Here is a 20,167-nt window from a genome sequence, read left to right on the forward strand (position 1 = left end):
TTTTTACTTTATTGATAATATATTGATAAGAGTTAAAACTATTATAACATATGTATTTCTGCATTTTTCCATTAACTTACTAAATGTTTAAACACATTTACATTTTGGTAGAGCTTAGACAAGTTCCTGTAGACATTCGGATATTAAAAATACTCTCTGAAATTATTCTAAGTTGCCGTGTCAGTTAAAAAATTATACCGCATCGAATGCATTTTAGTTGCTTTGCTAGCTAGTTATACAACTTTTCAAATATTGCCTCTCAAACGGCGCACAAGATCTGGCAACGCCGGCAGCATTTAAATAACAGCCGCTGCTGATGCCACTGCCACTCCTACGACCGGCAGCCGGGGCCGTTTGCACAACGTTCGCAGCGATATTGCTTTGGCTTTGGATTTGCTGCTGCTGCTGCTGTTGCTGGTTCGCTTTATTTCACTGAAATTTTCATGCTGGCAATGCCGTCGATTTCGCATGAAGCTGGCAATGCCAGCAGCTAAAGTGTTGCTGCCGCTACCCTCCCCGTTCTCTGACAACCGACAAACTCGTTCAATTTCAATGCTTTTTACATAAGTGCGCGTTGTTCGCTTGCCTTGGTGCGAGCAGAGCGACTGTCGTGCTCTCTCATTCGTGCGCTCGGCTGTTCGTGCTGTTGTGTGAGTGTACCCTGTACAGGGGTGCATTTACTAAAAGTATCTGTATCTGTACACAGCAGAGCTTGTGTGTGTGTGCGTGCGTCGTTGCTGGCTTTGCTGCCTGCTGCCTGCTTCTTGAGCGCTGGCCAGTTTATTTGTGATTTTAGCATGGCAGACTGAGGTACACGTCGCTCTCGCAATCGTGTCGAACGCAAACCGATACGAAAAAATTCGACGTAAATATCTGGTCCCGTACTTGCAGCAGCGCGCGTAATTCAAAGTTATCACAACAAGCTAAACAAAAAAAATATTTTATTCAAATAACATTTCACTTGCAATTGTGCAATTCAAAGTGTGTGCAAAACAGTTGATACAACGTTTAAAATTGGCTTTAAAACAATATATTTAAAATAACTTAAATTTAAAAGTGAACCGCACAGAACACAATAAGAAATTGTACTAAATAGTGCCCCAAAATGTCATCTGTTTATTGTGATGTGGTGGGCCAAGCGGCTGGCTCCAGGCATCTACTTCTGGCTGCCCTGTGAGTTACCGCTGAGGATATTATATTATCTAGTGACTGAGAATTCAAGAATAAACTGGCAATAGCAACAACAACACGAACAAGTGCCAGGTGTTAGTTGTTGCAACTGAATTACTGTTATATTCATTTAACGGCCTTTGGCCATTTTGGTAAATTGGATAAACGCAGTAAACGCGCATCTCTCGAAACGGCTCAGCCGAAAATGTGCACAGAGGTGAGTGTCCATAGATCATAGATCATGCCACAATCTGCTGGCTTGCCTAAATATATGTATAAAGATAGTTGTCTAAATAAACCAAAACTCATTCGTAACATTTTGGCGAACAGGCATTTGAAATGCACCGCCAATTGGAACAGCAATTTGGCGGGCTTCATAAATCACGGGGCTGTAGCTGAAAACTACCTGCACCCAAATGCAGTTCCTTGCACAGTGTGAAATGCTTTGGCGAGCTGAGGGGATCTTGGTGTACAATAGATTACAGCAAATATAGAGTTTGTTTTGAATATTATATCATGCATATATATGTAGATGCAACTGTGCACGTTAGCCAGAGTTATGTAATAAGAACACATCCTCATATCCTATATATTTTATAAATAGATTCCGATAAAAGATCTTGCAATTCTAAGTAACGAGTTAAGCCTGAAATACAATATGTATTATGTTTTCAGTTCTCCAAAGATTTTACCATGTCTCTATAGCTACCTCCGACAAACCTACCAATTATTTTTAAAGCCAAAACCCAACGATAAATAACAAATAGAATTAACTTTTTGACATATGCTCAGATTGAAATATCTACACTTCAAACACCTTGTGCGCTGTTAAGCTACGTAGTTATTCTTTCTGTTACATTCAAGCTAGCAATTAGTTTTAACCGTCTTCCAAGTCATTTTGTTGGCTTATCAGTGCAACATGAACTTGTCTCAAGTTCAGTCTATGCACAGCAGTTGTTGTTGATAACAGATTGTATTCCCGGGTTGGCCGACTAAACAAACCACAGCTGACGCTTCCATTCATAAGCATATTTTTTGGTGAATCATTCAAGTGCTCCCCCTTCCTTCTATTTGGGAAGCTTTCATATTTTGTATATGTGGCTGGCTGTGTGTCGCGTTGTTGCACCTTTTACTTAGAAATGCGCGTAAATGCTGACTGAAGCTTCAACATGTGGTTTCAGTACGGAATTCGCTTCGCTGCCTACACTTATTGGCATTGCCCGTGCCCGAGAGCCCGTGCCTCTGCCTCTGACTCTGCCCGCGCCAGTGGATGGTGTTCGTGCGTGGGTGGTTGGTTGGTCGGTTAGTTTGTTACTAAGCTTTAGGTCTATGTTTCTATGATTAGCTATGTGTGTGCCATTGTGTGGATGTGCTGATGGGGCTCATACATACATATATGCATATGCAACTTGGCCTTTGTTGCATGGTAGGCACCGACACATGCTGTCCTACAGCGCTTATCATAGCAAGCTCACACAACAACAACAACAATAACAGTTACGCCTTCATCATGTAAACAATGCAAAAGTTGCACGTGCTGCCGCTACCATCATGCAGCGCCATCTATTGGCACACATTTGCCTCAGCGCAATATGCTAAATACCTGCTGCCGCTGCCGCCGGCTAAGCTGGCGTCGACAGCGCCGTTGACGTCGTCGTCGGCGTCTTCATTGTCTAATGCAACAATTGCTTCAGACGCTGACGTCGCAGCCGCGTCGCAGACAGCTGACTTTGGGGCCGTTTAATTAATTACACACGTACTCGACGCGAGTCGGCAAACAACACTTGAAAACAACACATTTTGCACCCGCTCGCCCAACACACAAAAATAAAGTAAAAAGTAAATAAATAAATGAGGGAGAATAATAAGAAAAGCAGCAACAAACTTTTGGTGGACGTCGTCTCTCAGTCAAAGTCTCAGTCAACGTCGCTGCCCATTTAGTTTTCTCTTTCGTTAGCCGCTAAAGTCGCGTATTGTAAAACGTTAGCGTCGCTGTCAACGTCAACGTCAACGTCGAAGCCGCCGTCAGATTTCTATAAATTTCTTAGTTCCTCTGCGACTGCAGCAACAGCAGCAAACATTTGTGCACCTCGTACATAAGAAAAAGTATCATGAGTTGGTCATTGCTGTTGTTGAGATATTCAACTAGGAACATATGAACAAATTCAAATACATTTGTATCTAAAAACACTATCTTGTACATTAAGATACTTTTGTATCTAAGCATCTAAAGAATTTTGGGATACTATGAAAGTTAAGTGCTCTTATAAATGTATATACATTTACTATATATTCTATATAACTATTATTTTAGTTTATTGAAACATGATAAGATGTGTTCATAAATTATTACAGTATATGCAATTCTTTTGTATCGACAGCTTAGATTAAACTATAATTAGTCTATGTCTAGGAAAATTCGATAGTTTCTGTTGAAGCTCAAAGATTGTCTGACAACCTTATATACCTTTGGAAATCTCCCAAAATTACATATACTCCAAATATTTTTCCAAACATTCTTACTGCATATGAATTCCATTTTATTTTTATAGGTATACAGCGTTTTTAAAGGGCATTTCAGCTTCGGCACACACATGCATAAATTCCGCAAAAATGTGTTATCATTATTTTCCTTGTGCTTCTTTTTAATTGTTCTTTATAGCTGTCGTGGGGAGTGTGTGTGTTTGTGTGTTGTTATTGTTTTTTAGGGTGGTGCAAATTCCGGCACGAGACTTAATTCACTTAATTGAGCAGGCAGCAACGGCATCGCCGACGGCGGCGACGACTGTGACAGCGACTGCGACTGCGACGCTGGGAGTATCGACGTTGACGTCGCTGCTGCTGCGGCACAAATAGTTCGAAATTGGCGCCGGCCCGGAACGGCCCCAGACCCGGACCCGGCTCCGGAATTGGCCTCGGCTCTGGCTTTGGCTCTTACTTGGTCGTGCCCCTGGTTCTTGTTGTTGTTGTTATTGGACATTTGATTTCACTTTCAGATACATTAATACAAGTGCATGCGCACGCCTTTTGAGTTATTGGTAGCAGAGGCACAGCACAGGAAGTAAGACCGAACAAGGGGCATTGGAAGAGGGGACCCAGCGGGGCGCGGGCCGGCAGCCTCCTGTGCCATTTTCTTTGCTCTTCGATTTTATGAATGAAAACGCGAAGGCGAAACGCGACTTGGTCGGTCGGATGGCTGTGGTTTACTTGCTTTGGTTGCATTGCTTTATTTGCATGCATGTGGCGAGTGGGGAGGCAGGACACACACACACACAAACACACACACACGCACACATGCATACAGATGCTTGTACATGTCTGCTGCCATAAAAATGCCTTTGGGGGCCCGGCCTGCGACGCGTCGACGTCGTCGTCGTCGTCGTCATCGTCATTGTCATTGTCCTCTCCGTGCATGTGTCTTGCCAATGTGTGAGTGCGTGTGTGTGTGTGTGTGTGCGGATTCCATTAATGGCATTATTATCCTTTGCGACCCATTTGGTCTGGCTGCTGGCTTTTTAATTTTGCCCGCTTCTTATACTTGTTGCTTGGCGGTCAAGTGCAGCCACTGAAAGCGAAAACCTCTTTCAATGATAAAGTTTAAATAATGATAAAGGGCAAACAGCCGTTTAAGGGTTGCGCTCCCACAGCCCTTTGGTTCTCGTTCCCTATACTCCTTTGTCCTCAATTGGAGCGCGCCAAACGTAAAAGTCTTCCTCTTGCATAGCCTTGACGCAAAAATGTAAACAAAATGCCGCATGGCCATTTGGGAAACTGACGCACACACACAAAGATACACACAGGTAGCCGCCACTAGGTGAGCAACAAAACGATTTTACTTAGAGGAGGGGCGGGGGTAACTTGTCGCGCATGAGTAATCGACTAAAGTCACGACTTTGAACGGAAAACAGCGTCGTTTGGTGTTGGAATCGTTGCTGGACTAAGGTCCAAGATTAAAGTGTTTTATGTGAAGAGTTCCGAAATAATTGGATCTATATCTACCAATATAAGTCTAGTCTAATTTTATATAGCATGACGTAGAGACATGTGTTATAATAAAATATTATAAAAATGACTAATCAATTTGTATTACGACATTGAAAAGCTATCGATTGTACGTTAATTATACATAATTAGCATGGGCTGATAAGGCTATCAACGTTGACACAGCTCTACAGAGTTCAAACACCTTTTGAGGTATTTATATTTACTTTAATCTGCGGCAACCTAAAGATATACCAAAGTTTTATCTCGCGTTTTCTTACAAACGAATACAAACTCATTTTAAGTGGAAAAAGTTATTCTCACAGCTTGTCAGTCATGCCCCAGTTGCAGTTTGCAAAATATCGCACGTATAAAGTCGTGTGAATTAAACGCGATGACAGGCAGCATGAGGACTGCTTGATTTGAAGACCAGTAGTTCTACTTGACTTTATTCCTGCCAAGTAATGATTGGGCCTTAAGAACTACTAAAATTAATTTGAACTGTTCTTATGCAGCTAAAGCAACTTTTGCCATAGCTTCATTCAATATTTCATTCAATGGTATTAAGCCCACATTAACTGCCTAGCTTGACATAGCAGATTTGGCAAAAAAGTTGAAAACTACTTGATATAATATTGAAATCAAAATGAATAACTTGTTAATTCTTCTCAAAAATATAATTGATCTGCTCTTCAAGTGTCTGCCTTGTTGCATTTCCATCAAGTTCCTTTGGCGTCCTTGCCTATTGCCCAACTCCTGACTCGACAAATTTGTCAAGCCATTCAAAAAACCAGCTGACAAATTGACAATCGCAAGACATTGACCATCGCTGCTGACCGATTGACTGGCGGCTGCTTAACAGATTTACAAACTCGAAACGTGCCACATGCTTATATGGTGGATTTACTACGCGATGCGTCCGACAGCGACAACCGAGAGCCGTTGCTGCCACACAGTCATGTTGTATGTTTTGCGGCTAATGTATGCCCAAAGCGCGCAACAGCAACGACAGCAGCTGCAGCAGCTACAACAACAACAACAACAACAACAAACAGCTGTAGCTGCTGCTAGTAGTTGCAGCCAGTGTGTTGCACAAATCTTATCAATGAATGCGCATCACTTGCACTTGTTTGCACTGGCTAACTAATACGTGAGGGGGGATTCACCGGCTACGTAAATGGTGCGGCATTGCTGATGACGGCAACGATGACGTGACGAGCAGTGCACTCACAGATACAACAGCAGCAGCTATTGCATATACAGATACAGATACATTTGTGGCTCTGCCTACAGAAGCACGCACACAATTAATATTATTAAATCGCTTGCCGCAAATTTGCGGTTGCGTCACCTACTTAGCACTCGGCCACTCTGCCACTTGGACGCTGTGTGCAGTGCGCCAAAGGATAAACCAACGACTGGACAAGCACAACAACAAGAGCAACAACAATGAAGGGAACCGCTGCGCTGCGAAAATTTCCATTAAGCTAAATTAAAGTTATCGTATCGTGCGGCGGCAGCGCACTAACACCAAGACTAACAGTCTTGCCTCGTGTCCACCCACTCGTGCCGTGGTCCCCTCCTGTAGCTGTCCAAGCTCTTCCATTTTCATTTCTCATGCGTTGCGCCGCCCGCCTTCATCCGCCTGCGCCACGCTTGACAATCAACGAGAACGAGCGAGAGACGCTTTGCCCACGTACAACGTGCAATTCGAAAAGTGGTTTTCATGGCATCATGGCCCGAAACAACCACCACCACCAATCCAGCCCAATCACCCACCCAGAGCCGGAGCCGTAGCCAGAGCCAGAGCCAGAGCAAGAGCCGGAGCCAGAGCCAGAGCCGAAGACCGAGCCGTAGACCGAGCCATCCTGGCTGGCTGGTGGTAGGCTTTATTATGTCAGCCCAACGAGAGGGCGAGAGCGCATTTCACCCAATTTCATTATATTTGCCAACGTTTTTAGCTTTTATACGCCATGGCATATTTCACCACACACACTCGCATAGAATCCACCAGCACCACCATCACCGAACCACCCCCAGTCCAGCGTTTCGGCAAAGGCTCGTGTACAACTAGTTGGAGGATGGTGCAGGATTCGGGTTTGGGTTCGGGCATAAAAGCCGGTTCGACTCGCTCGCTCGATTCTAGTGCGCAGGGTCGTCACACACACGTACGCACACTCAACTGTGGGTGGGTTGGGTGGCATCGTATATTGGTGTAGGTGGTTTTCGGCTGCCAGTGCTGCCAACCCATTATATTATAAGGAATATAATATTATAATAATGTCAGGCATAAAGTACGAGAGCGAGAGATGCAGAGTACAGGAAGGAGGCGGGCGGTTCGTGGCAAACCCGTGGGCGTCTAACACACACACATACACACACACACACACAAACATATAGTATAAATGTGTATGTGTGTGTTGTATGTGCGAAATAAGGTTATTTTATAAACAATTCGGAGTGTTGGGGGTTGTCTTTCTCTATCTATCTCGCCCCTTCGCACTCGCACTTGCTTGAGAGTGTGCGTGTGGGCGGCTTTTGGTGTAGCGGGAGTCAACGTCGTCATAGTCATGGCTGGGCGCGCTCCTAGTGGGCGGTTATGGTTAAAACGACAGCAACGGCTACACTCAGCATTGTTGTTGTTGTTGCTGCGCTTTACTTTATTGAATGTAGACTCGAACGGGAGGAAACTCGGTTCTCGGTCTGTGCTGTCGCAGAGTACCGTTAAAGCAATGGGAACCGTCACGTTAACGATGATATGGCGCTTTAAGAAGCAGAAGGATTGAAAGCTTTGAACCTTTTGACGCTGAGGATCAAAGTGGAATTATCTGGTGTGAAAGTAGGTGTTCACAACGTTAGAACTCTTGAAACAGGTAGAATAAATAAAATATATGTTGCACATATGAATGTAGGTATGGCAAAGTGTGATCAAAATAGTAGTATTCAATAAAACACCTTCTAAGAATAACTCTATTGTACGGCTGTATGATCTGTGACTTATACTTAGCTTGAAAATACAAAGATCGCTACATAACTTTTATATAATGCAATCAATGTCTGTTCCCGGAATATGATAAAAGGAATATGACAAGATCGCTTTGATTCAACAAACAAATCTACTGTGCGAATCGCATTTAGTTAGATTCGCTCATTCAAAAAGACGTCAATTTACGCGCGCTGCTCCTCAATAATAATCCACCACAAGAGGCAACCTTTGGCAAATCAGCAAACTTGCGAGGCCAGCGTACATACATACATACACACTACATACTACATGATTACGAATGCCAATGCGAGTACTCGAGCTCACCACGATGCGAGCGAGGAGCAGAACATTCACAGCAAAGCACCCTCCAATAAAATTCTGACCAACCGTTTTTGCCATTCTAAGCGAAATGCACTAGAAAACGGCGTTTGCTGTTACTGCTGCCTCTTCTTCTTCTCGTGCTTTAAAGTGTTTTCGAAACCTAAAAGCAGCAACAACAGCAACAACGACAATTTGAAACAAAAATCGGAACGCAACACTGGCAAGTCAGTCGCACAGGCAGTCGCCCCGTTGCTGTTGTCGTTGTCGTTGCCGCCATCATTTATTTTTCGTCGTCGTCGTTGTTGTTGCCTCTTTTTCTGCTACGTACTACAAAATTAAACTCGAGTCTCGGAACGAACGTTCGTTCGCTCGTTTGAACGGGCAACGTTGCGATATTACGTCCCTCGCTATCAACAGCAACAGCAGCAGTATATACACACACACACATATGTATATACTCGCATACAGCGTTGTGTTGTTGTTCCATCATCATTATTTACCAGCAGCAGCGTCGCAGTCGCTGCTTTGTTGTTTTTACCCTCACTCACTCACACAGATACGCACGCATACACGCTCACTCTTCTTCTTCTGCTACTCTGCAGTTCGTCCCGCACTCCGCTACGACCCACACTTTATTTTTAACTGTGCGACTGTACTCGCTCGTTCGCTCTCGCTGTATAGCTGCGCGTGTATGTGTGCTTGTGTGTATTTTTATATGGCATTCTCTCATTCCACACCGACGCCGAGTCAGCATTGCGCGGCCCGGCTGCGATGTGGAAATTGTGTGTAGAGCGACGTGAACGTTGTTGTTGCTGCCGTTGTTGGCTGACTGGCCGGGCCTGGCTGTATATTTTTGTGTGTGTAGCATACACGCATACATACATATATACAGACATTTTTTCAATAGTATTTGTTGTTGCTGTATTTTTGTGTTTACCAAGCGGGCCGCTGTGCGGTGCGGCGAGGCTTGGTTAACGTACGCCTTGATAGCTTTGGCTGTTGCTGTTTCCACTGTTGCTGTTGTAGAAGTAGTTGTTGTTGTTGTTGTTTGTGGCTCTGGCACGGCCGCGTTTCATAGTCGCTGTGCAATTTGCGCAGTGTACGAAAATGACGATGACGATTGTTAACGGCAATTGTCGTTTTTTGTGTGCTGTGCTGTTTTTTTCGGCCAGCCCTGGTTCGCAACGATTAGCGCACTTGCCGCTACGCGATGTTGATTCGCCTTTGTCTTATCAGCTGCTCGTGATAAGCGACAGCAACAACAGCAGCCTTTACCTTTTCACGCTCACAGAAATTTGCATGCTGATGTGTTGATATGACGATCATTGGGCTCAGCTGCCTAGCTATCAGTCAGTCATTCAGTCGGCTAGTGAAACTTGTTGGCAAGTCCTCAGGGCTAGGGCCCAGTTAGTTTTGGCAAATCATCAGAGAAGTGACGTAAGGTTGCTGTTGTTGTTCTTATTGATAGCTGGGGCTGTCAGATAAGAAGTTGTCGATGGGGAAGGATAGGACTTGAAGGTTATTGCTTGAAGCGATGTAATGGGAAAATACAAATGTTAGATGCATATGAGTTTTAGAAAAATTATACATATCTACGTACATATATCGAAAAATAAAACTGAAATATAAATTAATATGTATGTAAGAACTTTCGTATAGGTAGAAACTTGACAGATTTAACCCAAACTACCAATTACATATATGTACATACATCTGTAGGTAGCATATCTTAATAAAACGTGTATATTCTTCTATTATCTTATCTACTAAATCCTCGAAACCCTAAAAATTGAGCGGCAGCCCGTTTTATACCTAAATAATTCTCTATTTTTCCCTATACTTAATCAATTTCTTATTAGCTGCATCTACAGGTTGATTTCAAATTGATTTGGTATCCCGCTCCCTTTCTCCAACTGATACATCGGTCGTTATTCCCAACTATCTGAAAAAGTGTCAGTTAGTTGCATTTTTGATCGATCGCTCGAACGTGGCGCGCAGGTAGAGCCTGATTGGGTAGGAGAGTGCCTGAACCCCGAGCTCACAGCGTGCCTAATGCATTGCATCCTTTGTGAGGATTAGTGTTCGACCTTAGGTAGATGCGACCGTAGCAGCGCTTAGGCTCTCGGTCGCAGGATATTCGAGTGCTCAGCTCATTTTTCAAGAAATGCTCGAATGTCCTTGCCACGAATTCGGTCAAACAGCTGATTCCGATTTCAATTTCCGGCGCGCGTTCTTTTGTTTATGCATATGCAAAAAAAAAAGCGCAACGTTGTCGGTTCATTGACCAAAAGCAATGACTGCGTGGCACTCTGGCCACAGCTGACAGCCAAACATATGTATGCATGTACATGCACGGACATGATGGCAGGGTAACCCGTAGTCCGTAACCCGTCCCACGCCCCGTCCATCAGCTGAGCCTTGCAAATTTTCAATGTCACCAATCGCGCGCCGCCAACTTCTCTGCCGCTGTCGCTGCTTATAAATCTTCGACACGGCACAGCAGAAAATACAACAAGAAAAAGTTCCCCTCGATGGAGGCACACACACACACACACACGCGACTCATACACATACCGAAAAACCAAAACCACCAAAGCGGCCGCATTGAAAATTGCTCTAAATTCGCCAAAAACAGCTGATTTCGCTTTTGTGCGGCGCTTCCTGCAGCGCCAATCGACAACGACAGCGTCGACAGCGACTCCACCACCGAGCATCCACATCGGACTCGCTCAGTCGTGTGGCGCACTTCGTGCGGCAACATGAAATGGCCGTCGCAAATATGCGCATATAACAAACTACCCAATGCCCGCACCCGTGCCACCCGCCCACCCAGCATATTAACCTTGCAACAGCTCCTCCTCATCATCCTCGACAACATCATCATCATCATCATCATCAAGACTGCGACGGGTACGGCTACGGAGACTGTTTTCGTATTTAGGCTAGTTTCATATGGAAACTACAAAACGAAAAAAAAAAAAAAACAAAAACAAAAGCAAATGCGGAAAAAACAAACCCTTTGCTTTCCCACAACGTCATGTGCCGCTATAAGCAAATAACTGCGTACCCAATTCCCCCACGCCCGCCCCCTGTCCACACGCTGGCTTTCTTATTGTTTGTTGTGGGTGTACAGCCAAGTTTTCACCCAGAGCCGATGCCAACAACCAGCATGGGAAACATCGGCAGCAACAGCAACAACAACAACAACAACAACAACGACCAGCAATCGTCGCATATATCAGCGCCGTCATCTTGAGCGCTACGCCCTCGCCCAGAGACCGGAGACCAGGCACCAGGCACCATGCAGCAAGCATGGAGACCATCTCTGCGACTCGGCGTCTGCGAGACCCGTCTTCAATTCAATTCATTTTTATTATGATGAGCAGCCGCCATTCGCTATTCGCCATCGCCAGTCCCAAGTTGAACTCCGGTCTCGGTCTCGAAAACTCGGAGCTGGTTTTTATTATGTTGCTCCAATGTGGCTGTTGCTGTTGCTGTTGCTTCTTTTACTTTTTTCCACTTCTTTCTCTGCTTCTTGTGCGCTCTTTCTTTATGTTTATAAAGTTTCTTCTTCCTCTTTGTGCTTTGTATATTTAAATTGCTTTCGAGATCGGCGGCTTAGAGCCCAACGACGAAGCCGCCTCTGAGCTCTGAGCTCTGAGCTCACAGCTCGGAGCTGGCCCGCCGCTTGGCTTTGTCGAAAGCTGAAACTTGGGTTTTTTCAGTCGCTGTTTTTGTCGTTGCGCTGTTGTTGTTGTATTTGTTGCGTTTCGTTTCGTATTTGCTGCTATCGCACGTTGTTTCAGCTGAAGAATTCAAAGTGGCCACAACACACAGCGCCGGAGACACAGAGTTTCAGCCAGGCCCAGACCCCTGAACGTTCATTCGAGCCAGCGACCGACTTTAATGCTGAAGTCGACTTTTGAGCGAGGCCGGCACAGTGGAGCAAAAGAGAATACATTTTGATTTGCTTAAAGTTGGCTCTAGGTCTACTGTGTTTTTTTCATCACTATTCAATTATTGTTATTGCTTAATTCAGTCTGGCATATACATATTATAATGATTTAATTTGAACTGTTAACTGCTTTTGTTCTAGCTAGTCTATACAGCGACTTGTAACATCTATTTGGGCTTGCTTTAACTTTTTGAATAGAGTGAGAGAGTAAATAGAGTGTATTAACTTAAATCTAAAAAAAATTACTTATTTTTCGTCTGCTTTTTTGATTTAATTACATATTCTCTAATAATGCATTTAAGTTTTAATTTTAACTAAACCCTAACATCTATTTGGGAATTCGCTTGGGTTAAAACTCTTTATAGACTTTTAGTTTCTAAATAGATTTTTCTATCAAACTATAAGCTAACATAAATTGCACATTTTTTGTGTGCTTGCGGGCCACTGTGCAGCGCAGCGGACGTCGCTACCTTTTAACTGTTGGCCTGGCTCTGCGACTCTGGGGCTCTTGGCTTGGCTTTGGCTTTCGGGCAAACAGTTCGTGTTTTTGCCGCTGCCGTTATTGTTGTTGCTGCTGTTATTGTTGTTGTTTTTGACGATGACTGGCTCTCAGCTTGGTTGGACGGTCGTTCGGTCGGTTGTCGTTCATTTGGTTCGTTTGGTTGGCTCATAACCTGAAACTTGAATATTGTGGAATTTGAAGGTAGCGACGGACAGCGACAACGATGATGTTGCTGTTGTTGCTGTTACTGCTGCTGCTGTTGTTATTGTTGTTGTTGTTTGTGTTGTCGTTGTTGCTGCAGCAGCAGTAGTAACAACTGCAGCGCTGCGTGCGAGCTTTCGAGTCAGCCTCAGCCGTCAATTTGGAGCCAGTTGCCGCCGTCGTCGTCGTCGCCGTCGCCGTCGCCATCGTCGCCAGTGCCAGCTGAAACGAGTTGCTGGCGAAGCGTAAAAAAAGCAACGAACGCTTGACGGGGCTGCCTGACTGCCGGACGGACTGGCTTTTGTGAGTGCCCCGTTGTTGTTGCTTTTGCTGCGGCTGCTTGGCACTGGCTGCCGGGCTGCCGGGCTGACTGACTGGCTGGTTGGCTGACTGATGTTGGTGTGGCAATAAAACTCAGCTGCCAGCAGTCGCAGTTGCAATCTCAGTGAACGCAGCTCAAATCATGTTGCTGCTCTCCTAGCAGCTCAGAAGATGACTTTCGGCTGTTGTTTGTTGGCCAGCGTTGCTTTAGCTTTTCTCGTTGTTGTTGTTGTTTTGTGTGGCTTATAATGATAGCAACAATTTTTAACTCACAGCAAAGCGGCAACAACATTTCTCCGCACGCTGTTGTAACAACTTTTTTGAAGGCAAATTAGCGTAGAAAGTTATTTTCTGTTGTTTTTTTGGGATTTTGATTTTGAATTTGATTTCCGTTTGCAAGCTTTGCAGCTGAGCTTTTAATGTGTGAAGCTTTTGAAAACCCCACAAATCAGCCCGCACATGCACACGGCGTATGCGCAATGCGCTTGTTAAAAGCATTCCACATACGCCGTGTGGCCAGCAGCAGTCGCAAACAATGTGAGCCATGAGCAACGAGCGGTGAATTCAAGCGATGAAGATAAGCACAGCCATGACTCACAGATACGAACACACGCATACACACACGCATACAGCTGACAAAGAACGAACAACGAACAACGAACAGCGAACAGCGAACAACGCAGCGATGACAAAGATTATGAGGAACTGCGATCAGCTCAGCAATTTTGAGTTCGCCTTAAGATGCGCCACAGTTGACGCAAGATGTTCAACGCAGTTAGTCACAAGCGTCGAGTCTGGAGTCTAGACCGCCAGCCCCTATGCCGTAAAGTGGACGAAATACAGCTGCAGACAACGAGGGATGAAAAATGCGATGATGATGCGATGACGCTGAGAACCAGGCAAATGCCAAGACCGAGCGAATGTACCGAACCGGGCGGGCACCAGGCAGACGGCGGGCAAACAAGCAGACGGCGGGCAACCGGGGCTGGAAAAAAGGGCAAGGAAAATGTGAAACACATGCGACTGCGACTGCTACGACGACAACAACGACGACGACGACCTCGATGACGATAACAAAAAAAAAAACAAAAAGAACTGCAAACGAAAATGAAACGAAACGAAAACTCACCCCGATGCGTTCTGCTGCTGCCCCGACCCATGGCTTAGGCTCAGTCTCTGGTTCTGGCTCTGGCTCTGGCCCTGGCTCATATTCCCCCTCTGAATGCAGAAATATGCGAGCATATGGCAACCCTTATAAGCATGACAAAGGCCCGTCCGTAGCACGAAGCGTTCACACATCTGTGATGCTCGCGACTTCATGTGTACCGGGGCTGACAGAGTTGTTGCCTGGAGTATTGTAACGGGGATTGTATTAATAAATCTAGAGGGTGGCAACACTGCCCGATTAGAGCTGGGCATTGTGATCAGTATAGCAATGTGAGGAATCTACTATCAATATTAGATGGGAATCTATTGTTAAGTAAAGATCAGCTTAGGTAAAACTTTAATCAATATAACTACTAAGTAGATTAAAATAAAAACTGGTCCTTAAAATTGCAAATATATATTTGTTTGGAATTTAGAATCATGGGTACAGCTTTTTTATTGGATATTAAGCTCCTCACACAACAAATACCCCATATGAAAAGTACCCATATAATTTTTCAAATGCTGTCTGAATGTTTCCATTGATCCTAAAAGCTCTGTTTTGATATTTTACGTAAATACGAAATGAATTGAATTGGAACGTTTGGCATTTGCTGTGGCATTGTTGTTCATTGTTGATTTCCATGCCATGTATTCCAAAATCAAGAAAACGCGGCCCCCAAAAATAGTTTTGAGAAACTCACGCAAAAGGCGGAAGTGATGAACGCAATGCGAAGACGACGCAGCCAAAAGGCGAAGACATTGAAGCCAGCAGCCCCAGTGGCAGTGGCTGGCAGTCCCACGCTCGTGCCTCCTCTGACTCTGCAGCGTTCCCCTTGCTCCTGTCTCTGCTGTTACGGCTGCTGCCGCCGCTTGCCCGTGTTTTATTTTAAGAAGATTTCGAGCAGCAATGCTGATGAGCAATGCCAGCCAGTTCGAGGCGAGGGTGGCTGCCTGCCCGCCTGCCTGCCAAGCAGCCAGCTTGCCTGACTGACTGCGCTGTTCTCTCCATTTTCATTATGCTGCAGCGAGGGTGGTGGTGGTGGTGCTGCTGCTGCTCCTGGTGGTGGTGATGGTGGTGTTGTTGGCAGCGATGAGCTCGGCTGGGTTTGTTGGCTCTGTGTGGGGTGTGGGTTGTTCTTGTGTGTCGTTCGGCTGCCGCCTGACTTCCATTTTCTTGATAAGTTTTTGTGCCCTTTCTCTTTGTCCTGGGCCCGGCACGTAGACAGGCGCTTGACATTGGTTGGGTGGCTTGGGTGGCTTACTCATTGGCTTTTGCTCCTTTGTGCATTGCTTCACAATTTATGAGACAACATTCAGATGCTTGTTATACGCTGTGCTTTGCTTGTAATTGGGTATATTGAACTGTAGATAAGGCAATAATATGTACATGGAAAATTCGATTGAATAAAAGCTATATTCTCATTATTATAATATTAGTGAGTTATAGTATTAGGGAGCTTTGAAAAACCGCTATGCAGCAGATAACTTGAAGCTTTTAAGGCTCTAGAATGTGGGTACAGGGTATTTCTTAGTCAAACATTAACATCTATTACAAGTTAACCGTTTTTGGCGGCAAATTTTAATCGAGAGTATTTCACTTTTCGTTCTGCTTACAGGTTAATTCAGCAATGGGTCTTCAAGCAACAGCCGCTACCAAGCGGAAGCATGAGCTGACCTTTGACAGCAAGGATGCTAACACCACCTACACGGGCAACTGTGCGCCGCCGCCGGTAAAGGCCAACAAATGGGCTATCAACAACAACAACTACCTGGAATCGCTGGAGGAACAACAACAGCCGCAGCAACAGCAAAAAACGAGCTCGGAACAGCTAACCGAATCCAACAACAACAACGTGGAGCCCGTGAAGCCAGTGCATAGTATTATTAGCAACGGTGATGAAGTTACTAACAGCAGCACCAGCAGCATCAAGAGTCCCGCGGAGGTGCCGCTGCCGCCCACGGCGAGCGCTGCAATACCCGAGGACAGCATTGCCAAGTTGGAGGTGGTGGCCGCGGTGCCCTGCGAGCCCTGGTCAACAGCTGCGTCGCCCGTGGCGGCGGCCAGCAGCGAGCCCGTAGATTGCATCTCAAAGCTGCAGGCGGTGGCCGTGCCCAGTGATCCCTGGGGCAGCATTGCCACGCGCTCCACGCTAGCCACCACGCTGCTGAGTCCGGACGAACTGGATGACGATGACGATGACTTTGAGGATGACTACGAGGAGGAGGAGAGCATTATACCCACCTACTGTCCCATGCGCTATCATCCCTTTGCCCAGCAACAACAGCAGCAGCAGCAGCAGCAACAGCAGCAGCAACAACAGCAACACCAGCATCAGCAGCACCAGCAACAGGCTGCAGCGGCTGCGGCCGCGGCAGCGCAGCAACAGCGCAGCTATCCTCCCGGCTATGGCAGCCGACCCGCCTACTACTCGGAGCCGTTTCCGCAGCAGAATTGTTCACGCACCGGCAGCCCGCAGCACATGGCGCCGCGAGGATTTGCACCGCCCCAATGGACCACAACAGGCGCAGCGAATGGCGCCGGCACGGCTGGAGCGGCGGGTGGCGCAGCGGCCACGCCCAGCGGTGCCCAGCAGCAGCAGCAATTCTATGAGAACGGTGGCGGAGTCATCTATGCACAGCCAGCGCCACAGCAGACCATACGCTGTGCTGAGAATGGCAAATCCTATCTGGACCTGGGCTGCAGCAGTGCGGCAACAACTACACCAGCCAGCACCCTGCCCAGCAGCAATGGCAACACCGCACCAGCACCCTCTTCCTTTGTGGCCGGCGGATTGCCGCTGCCGATGCCGTTGCCCCTGCCGCTGCACGGGCTGCCGCTGAAGCGCTGCTGCGACGGACGCGGTGGCTGGTGCAGCGCCAACCGCAGCTGCTACAAGGACACGCGCCTGAAGATACGCAACCTGTCCATGTTCAAGCTGTCGCGCTTTCGCCAGGTGTCAGAGCAGTCGCTCTACCGCTCGGTGCTTATCTGCAATACACTGAAGCGCATCGATCGTGAGATCGAGACGGAGGCCAAGGAGCTGCACCAGGCGGCGCAGCAGCATCATCAGCAGGCAGCTGCCGCGGCAGCTGCGGCCGCCGCTCAAGCGGCACAGTATCATCCAGCCTATCAACAGCAGCAGCAGCAGCAGCAGCAGCAGCAACAACAGCAGCAGCAATCCCCGCCAGCGCCTTTGCATCATGCGCAGCAGGACTATGCGCCTGTGCTGAATTGCGCCCGGCTGGCCAACATGGATCATTACCAGCAGCTGGCGCAGGCCCCTAGCTTCCAGCCCCAAGCGCCGCTCGGTTATCACGAGCGTCTGGAGGCGCCGCCGCCACCATACAGAACCGCAGCCGCTGCTGCACCCGGCGGATTCCAAGCACAGCCCGCACATGTCGCTGCCGCCTCGGCAACCAGCAATTGTGATACGTCCTGCAGCACCACGCTGCATCCATATGATCACTACCCCTTCCGGGAGTCGCAATCGGGACGTGCCACGCCCTTCCCCACTTGTCAGACGACAACAACGTCGGCAGCGGCGGTAGCTGCTAATCCGCCTGTAGCTGCTAATGCAGTCAGCAGCGCGAGCGTAATCTCCGTCAGCACCAGCTCCAGCACTATCAGCACAGCCGCTGCGGCCCCCGCAGCACCTGTCCAGACAGCAAGCTGTAGCAGCTCGAACTCCACCAGCACTAGCAGCAGCAACAATGTAAGCTCCGCGTCGAGCGCGGTCAGTGCCTGCGATTCGAGTGACTCAGGCTATGCGGATGACGATTCGACCCGCTCCATCAACTGGAGCTCGGTGCTCAGTCTCAGCTCACAGTCGGCGTTGGATCCGCTCAACAACAACGATCTGTTCAACATTCTGCCTGCCGCCACCACGCCCACAGCGGTGCCCGTGTGCATAGCGAGCAGCAGTACCACCTCTGGCTCCACCCTGGCCTTCAGCGGCAGTTTCACCACGGTGCAGGCGAGCGCCAGTCAAAGCAGCAGCAGCAACAACAACAACAACTCCTCATCCTCCACGACGGCTACCTTCACCACATTGTCAACCATATCGTCGGCGACGCACTCTCTGACCTCTTCCTACGTGAGCAGCATCAGCTCCAATGTGTCAGCGGGCGCCAATACGTGGGAGTATGGTTTCCTGGACATGGAGTTCGGGCTGGGCTCGGAGTTCACCGAGCTGGTGCCCAGCTGCAAGCTTAGCTCCGACGAGCTCTTTAAAAGTGGCCTCAGCGGACCCGTCGCCAGCGCCAACGAGCTGGAACAGCCCGCACACATCATGGTCGGCAGTTAGTATCAGTTGTAGTTCGATTGTCGCGGAGACGGTGGCAGCTGTGGCAGCCGCCGGGCGTAGCGTGCGGGTCACGCCCGTCCAGGTGGCGCCACAGCCCAATTCCAAGCAGTATTCAATGTGTAATTGTTGTAGCAAAGAAATAATTGAATCAAACACTGTAAACATAATTTCGAATTATGCTCAGGTTGTGAATGTGCATGTTATCTCCCCCTTCCCCCAACCCCTTCACAGTCATCCTACTGAAGCAGACCCCCAACACAAAAACCCTTTAAACCAAAACCCGCTAAACAAGCAAAGCCAGGGGCGCCACACGATAATTGCAATTGTATTGAAAATAAAAACTAAGAGAAGAAAATGGTATGACAAATGAAAACTATTAGCAAATTTGTTAAGTGTAAATATTGTAAAATTTCAAATGTCTAATGTAATGAAGAACAACTTCTAGAACCTAAGCTTAAGAGCAAAAAACAGAATTATTATATAGTATATATATGATAAATGTATCTATATTAGCGCGTATGACATGTAACTTTAGCTTTGTTAGTTGCAATTGTTGCAGTTTTTCGATTACAGCAAAACGTTTCACACACACAAACAGAAAGAAGTTGGACAAAGATCAATTATTGCAGAAAAACACACACAACAATTATTTGGTAGACAACAACAACAAGCAAAATCGAAAAACGTTTACTATATTGTAGCCATAAGTATTATTATTTATATACAATGGAAAACAAAACAAATGGATACGTGAGAGAACATCTTAAAACAAAGTTTTACAAAAAACAAAAAATTTAAAACAAATTTGAGAAAAAAAATACAAGCAAATATAAAGAATTTGTTAAAAAAAAATACAAACTGCATATTTAATGGTTTCTGTCCGGGCTTTCAGCGGAGTTGCAATGGCTGCATTGAGGATTATAATGCTAGTTGAATGGACTGAGTATTTGAATTAATATATTCATATCTCTCCAGGAGTTTTAAGTAGTAGATTTCTAATTGGGTTGCTGTCACAACTAAATGCTTTGGTTGATAATGTATATTTCTCCCTTAGCGCCATCTACGACGCACATAGCATTGGTTGCTGTGAAAACTAACAACGTTGGTTCATGTCTCTGCTTATTTGTTTGCGATAACTTTGCGCCACCTGTCAACGTTATTTGGGTTGCTGTCAAAACTAAATGTTGGATAGCTGGAAAATTTGACCGTTCTTAAGCGCCATCTATTTTATACTTATTCCGAATAATTGACCAAGCTTAAAAATTGCACAAATAGAT

General features: G+C 46.4%; 1 protein-coding gene across 1 annotated transcript; it reads left to right on the plus strand.

Moving 5' to 3' along the window:
• The first annotated feature begins 820 nt into the window (after positions 1-820).
• Positions 821-19,699, plus strand: LOC115770803 (AF4/FMR2 family member 4). Its single transcript, XM_030716225.1, has 2 exons — positions 821-1,387; positions 16,203-19,699. Exons 1-2 carry the CDS (start codon positions 1,376-1,378, stop codon positions 18,888-18,890), a joined length of 2,700 nt encoding a protein of 899 aa, XP_030572085.1. The 5' UTR covers positions 821-1,375; the 3' UTR covers positions 18,891-19,699.
• Positions 19,700-20,167: the final 468 nt, after the last annotated feature.

Source organism: Drosophila novamexicana, unplaced genomic scaffold (assembly GCF_003285875.2).
Source record: "Drosophila novamexicana strain 15010-1031.04,08,12 unplaced genomic scaffold, DnovRS2.1 tig00004560-arrow-pilon, whole genome shotgun sequence".
NCBI lineage: Eukaryota > Metazoa > Arthropoda > Insecta > Diptera > Drosophilidae > Drosophila > Drosophila novamexicana.